Below are 5,742 nucleotides of genomic sequence, written 5' to 3' on the forward strand. Positions count from 1 at the left end.
GGGGTCATGATTTGAACAATTTAGAATCTACACTATACCAGGATGCTTCCATATAAGTTTCAGCTTTTCTGGCCCAGTGGTTCTTGAGAAGAAGATTTTTTAATGACCCCACCCTATTTTTGTCTTTTCTTGATTATCTCCCCTTGCGAGGGGATATGTCCCTTCATTTTAACAATTTAAATTCCCCTTTACCCAAGGATGCTTTGTACCAAGTTTGGTCAAAATTGGCCCAGTGGTTCTTGAGAAGAAGTCGAAAATGTGAAAAGTTTACAGACGGACAGACAGACGGACAGACGGACAGACAGACGGACGGACGACGGACAAAATGTGATCAGAAAAGCTCACTTGAGCCTTCGGCTCAGGTGAGCTAAAAAACTACATACTACATTCAAAGGAAAAAAAACACAACTAGACTATGCATTCACTTTCACAGAAATGAATCTATGAGAAGTATCAATAAAAGTTTCAAAGCAAGGTATTAAGTGGAATTTAGTTTATATCCACATTCTGACTCATCCACTTCCTTCAGTATCACAAAAAACATACTTTTTTCACAGAGAGAAAATACTGTATGGAACTCAATTCTATCTAGTACGGTACTAGTATACAATTGTTTGTAAGCTATCTACAAACTTTCCTGTCAAACTGTATCTTTCTCTGACCTCATTTCAAAACTAGACAATCATGCTCTTTGTACTGATCAAAGCTATTTAATCTATGACTTTGTTCTCCTGTAACACACTGTAAAACACCATTATCTTTTACCATGTTAATATATCTGCTGTCAACGACCAGTAATCAAACCAGTCCTATAAAACTTTCTTTCTCTTGAGCTGCTTCTCTTTAGCCAGGTAGTCCTCCTCAGTTAGCCTGTACCCCCAGTGTTGTAGGGTCTGTCTGACTACGGGGGAGATGTTAGGATCATTATATCGTGCCCCGCTGCGGTAACACTTGGAGATGAGGTTGTTTTTCCACCTTCCTGTGGGTCCTGCACACCTCAGCCATCTCCCTACTTGTCGCTCATCATCAGGGGTCCTCCTTCCTCGATAGAATCTATAGAGGAAATTAGTCTGTTTTATAGCAGTAGTTAGAACTTGTTTTATTTATTGATTTGAGTGTTTCTATCTCTAAATCTGAAAAAAAGACTGCAATTTTGCCCACCTACTCAAAAGTAGTTATTATTGTTAAAAATTCAAAATTCTTATAAGCAAAAGCAGAAATATACATTTCATGCACAGATCATATTTTGTCAAAAACTGAGAGAAGTGTTGTTTATTTGCGGAAAATCATTAAATATTTTAATGGTGTGCCACTAGAGCCACCTATACGAGTCATTTCATACATACCTGCAGTACAACTGGACCCATCTTAGTAGATTAATTTATATTTCCCTGCAGTACCACTGGAACCACCTGAGTTTACAGATTAATTTATATTTACCTGCAGAACCACTGGAACCAGCCGTAGGGGTCCTGTTTGTGGATCCACCCACTCTCCTCCCACATCTCCAGGCTCCCCCCACACTTCACCTTGTATGTATTTACTGACTCATTGTAGTTTGAGGAGGTAACCTGTCAAAAAAAATACTAATTACTTGATGGCTTATGAAGACTTACAGTTTATATATATATATATATAAATCAATATAAGCAATTTGATACATAATACAAATACATGTACATGCACAATATCAAAACTACATCTACATGTATGTTCTTTCAGTTCTCTATATTTAAAAGACAGTAAAAACATTTTTTTTTACCTCTATCATGTCTAAGCTATATTTAATCGTTATATGATGGAGAGGTTACCTGTCAAATAAGATACCAATCACTTAATGATTAATAAAAAGAGTTTACCTACATTATGCAATTTATACATCAATAAAAGCAATTACAGCGATACATGTACATAGTGAAAATACCTGTATGCACATCAAAACAATGTTCTTTTTCTCTATTTGATAGAAATTAATGACAAAATTATTGATTTTCCTACACCTCTAATTCTTTTATTCTAATTTTCCAGGATCCACTGTTGAATTATTAAATTTACGAAAATAATATCCTATAGCCGTGATTGTATTCTATTTCTAATTACAAGTACATTGCAGTTTGTATTTATTTACCTGTTTTTTGATGTTAAGACCCTCGGTCCAGTCTGTGGGGAGTTCTTTGAAGGCTTCATCTTTATACTGTTTACCTGAAGTAAGACAACGTCAAGTCATGGAGCTGCATGTTTCAAGTGGACTTTTGACTCATTTTTGTTGCCATTCCTTGGTTTATGGAGTGTTTTAAGTCTCAGTGTGACAAAAATCACAGTTTTATATTTGTTTTCTTTTTTTTTTCTTTTTTTCTATCATAAGCAATTATGCATTATAGCACAAAATAAAACATGTGCAGGATAAACATTTTGAGCACCTTGAAAACAAATCAGAAGAGTGTCTGACAGTTGTGTTGATCTGTTCAAATGTCTTTTGATAACCTTTCATTCTAATGTAAACTACTGTCTAGATGCAATTTACTTTTCCCAAATAATTTTTCATTTACATAGGCAAACTTTGCACAAAAATGCACATGTATTATAGTACGCCACTTTTTTTTTTACAAGTATAGTATGCAGCTTGTAGATTGTAATACTCTGTTCAGTTTTAACATTATCAATATGTTCATTGTGATATTATTTTCACAATATCAAACAAAACTTAAAATAGTTCTCACCTGTAACAGATGATTTGATTGGACGGAAGTAAGTTCCGCCAAAACTTCCAGCCTGCAGAACTTCTTTGGGTGTCATATTTGGACGGAATTCTGGGAAATCTGGAAAAACGAGTTCTCCTTTCTTGTTCCGTGTAGGCTCCTTTGCTGTGTATTTAATTTCTCCTGTCTGTTGATAAAAAAAATCATTCATTTAGTTAATATATATACATGTATATAGTAAAAATTAAAATGTCTTTTCATCCACAGATCCATATCATAATAAAATAAGACAATATGTAACTGACATGGTTTTAAGATTAGAATGTTGTACAGTACATAATGCCCATTTATTTAATAGTTGCACACTGTATGTGAAATATGAAACTGCACTTATGTGATGCATTTTAATTCTTATGTAATCATTTACCACACAACATTTACAATATGTAATAGGAAGAAAAACAGAGAAACTTTTTTCTTTCAATTTCTTGTTTTCAAAAATACAATACAAAGAATTGATAAGATTTTTCTTTAATATCATACATGTCAGTAACTGTAAATTAGGTGAAAATATGCTACTTTAGCTTTACGCTACTTGATTGTATAATACATGTATGGCAAAACAGACTCATGCGAACAGGTAGATAGGGCGAACAGACCTGATACCACAGTACTTACAGTTTCTTTGTTTGTTGCTGGGTCCACTAGTTTTGGGTAGGATTTTTTCTGCTTGCTGCCTTTAGTTTCTTCTTCATCATCTGATATTGACTTCTTTTTCTTGGAGACTTTACTCTGTGACTTCCCTTCGTCTGAAGATGCCTTTCTTTTGGGCATGTTTACTGCTTTGTTAACAAAAGGGATTGTAAGAAATATTATCATATCACAGACAAATATAATAAAAGAGAGATGTCGTAGGGACTCACTCGCTGAGATTTACTCATTTAGAACAAAAATGAAAATACTAAACTAGTTCCTGATTATACATGTTTATCATCACATGGATGCGTGGGCAAAAGTAAATTAACTGAAACACATACAAAAATCAGAGCGAATTGATAAGGTACTGTAATGATACAGCTCAGGTCCAGTACAATCACTAGATTTAGCTACGTAGGTAGAATTACCTACGTAGCTTTATTTACCTACCTCAGGTAGCTTTATTTAGCTATTTCAAGGTAAGTTTTTAAAAGTTTTCTTTTTATTAAAAAGAAACAAAAAGTCGCAATTAAATGACTATTGATATTTATATTAGGGAGGCTTTAAAAAACGATTCAAAGCAGAGATATTTTATACATCGCTGCGTTTGGACAATTTAGAGCAAAACATGTAATTCCATTGTTTGGTTATCTGACCATACGGTGAGGTTCGATGAGGCATGACTGAGTATGATTACTTCACATTGTACTGAATAATTACCGACCTATTATTGTGTTAACCGGAACTGGACTTCTTTGTCATTTCATTCAAGGAGTAACAGTTCTAACTGTCATACATAGCCCCAAAACTTTCAGAACTTTGATTGCAATTGCGCAGAAAAATTAAGACATTTCTTCAAGAGTGATTTTTTCATGAATTGTTTTCATATGAGTTCAAAGTTGAAAATGTTGCATCAAAATGATATTTTCAGCGTATCTTTAAAAAAAAATGCTTTTTTATAGAATTAAATTGATTTGGTAGCTAAATAAAGCTACCTCAAGTAGGTAAATAAAGCTATGTAGGTAAATCAAGCTACGTAGCTAAATCTAGTTATTGTACCAGACCTGCAGCTGTGTAAGAAGCTACACAAAGTACTATAGTCAATTTGCTTCTTTATTGAAGATTTTATATACGGGATGTTTCCTCCACAATATACAACATCCTTTCAACATAAAAATCCTACATTATAATTACCTGTAAAACTTTGAACTGGGCCTTGAATGGTTAGAAGAATGCTCCGAAGACTCAAAAAATCGCGGTTGCATAAGCACAAGAAGTGACAAAGGCACAAGAATTGAAGGGCCGATCTCGAGAGAATGATCAATTCCGGAATTCATGTCTGACGTGTAAAAACTGTATGAATTGATCAGTGTGAAAACATTTTTCTTTTGTATAATATGAAAACAATACAGGTATAAGCAAGACAATGAATTTATTAGAAGAATGTTTATGAAGTTACGTAAGAGGTACTACATGTACCATTAATACTTTATAAAATTTAAAAAAAAATATGGAAGGTTAGGTTCATCTATTTGAAGTCATTGTTTGTCATGAGGAAAAGTGTGTTTTCCAATATTATTTAGAACTAGAGCCGAGCTCGTTGCAAAGCAACGAGTAGGTCTTCCGTCCTGTTTGACCGGAAGTAACTTTTATTTAAAAAAAAGAAAGTAATGAAGTCCAAAAATGGGTTAATTCTCCAAATCTATGTTAAGTATAGCAAAATTAAGCCATTCTTTGGTACTTCCTGTTTGACCGGAAGTGACGACGACGGACGAAAAATTAATATTTAAGCTTCTAGTGAGACATATTACCCAAAAACCTGTCAAAAACGGCAAAAATATGCATTTTCTGACTACTTCCGGTTCGACCGGAAGTAACGTCGCCGGACGTATTTTGACGACCCCATTAGATAAAGCTTGATATTTTGAACAACTTTGCTTCTTTGATGCATCACAAATTCTCAATACTTTTTGAGATATCTGGAAAAAACTTTTGGCCCCTCTAGGTCCCTTAATTTTGGGGTCAGCCCTTTTTCCGACATATCATTTGAAAGATCTTCTAATTCTGCACAAATTATGTTCTATATATTTTAACAAAATATTTTTAGTTAAGAAGATAAAAAGAAAAATATGAGTAATTTTTGGTTCTTTTAAGCGTTCTAATTTTTGACCCCTATATAGCGCCATTTTGAATAGAGAAATCGAAAAACAAAAACTGATGTGCACAACTTCAATCCTTTTATTATCTAAAATCAGTAGAATTTCTGCTCCAGTTTTAGCCGTCTCTGAGCCTTTGTCTGGAAACGAAAGCCTATAAATTTTCCTTTAAAGGGAAATAACTCAAAACC

General features: G+C 33.8%; 1 protein-coding gene across 2 annotated transcripts; it reads right to left on the reverse strand.

The window, feature by feature from the left end:
* Positions 1–696: 696 nt before the first annotated feature.
* Positions 697–4,672, reverse strand: LOC134264824 (uncharacterized). 2 transcript variants are annotated; one of them, XM_062747100.1, is made up of 6 exons: positions 4,590–4,672; positions 3,378–3,541; positions 2,721–2,886; positions 2,129–2,202; positions 1,441–1,571; positions 697–1,053 (listed from the first exon to the last, which is right to left on the reverse strand). In XM_062747100.1, exons 2-6 carry the CDS (start codon positions 3,531–3,533, stop codon positions 810–812), a joined length of 771 nt encoding a protein of 256 aa, XP_062603084.1. In that variant the 5' UTR covers positions 3,534–3,541; positions 4,590–4,672; the 3' UTR covers positions 697–809. The 2 variants fall into 2 exon arrangements, with proteins under 2 accessions (XP_062603084.1, XP_062603083.1); XM_062747099.1 differs by having other exon boundaries at positions 698–1,053; positions 3,378–3,538; positions 4,590–4,668.
* Between the last annotated feature and the right edge of the window lie 1,070 nt (positions 4,673–5,742).

Source organism: Saccostrea cucullata, unplaced genomic scaffold, assembly GCF_032062105.1.
Source record: "Saccostrea cucullata isolate Sc308-1 unplaced genomic scaffold, CSIRO_AGI_Scuc_v1 ctg10907, whole genome shotgun sequence".
Lineage (NCBI taxonomy): Eukaryota > Metazoa > Mollusca > Bivalvia > Ostreida > Ostreidae > Saccostrea > Saccostrea cuccullata.

Excerpts from the sequence above, each read along its gene's own strand:
- LOC134264824 (XM_062747100.1), bottom strand. The coding sequence starts at position 3,533 with ATGCCCAAAAGAAAGGCATCTTCAGACGAAGGGAAGTCACAGAGTAAA. Across the intron at positions 2,887-3,377 it reads CAGCAACAAACAAAGAAACT|ACAGGAGAAATTAAATACAC; the intron begins GTAAGTACTGTG and ends TTTTATCAACAG. Across the intron at positions 1,572-2,128 it reads GTCTTAACATCAAAAAACAG|GTTACCTCCTCAAACTACAA; the intron begins GTAAATAAATAC and ends TTTTTTTGACAG.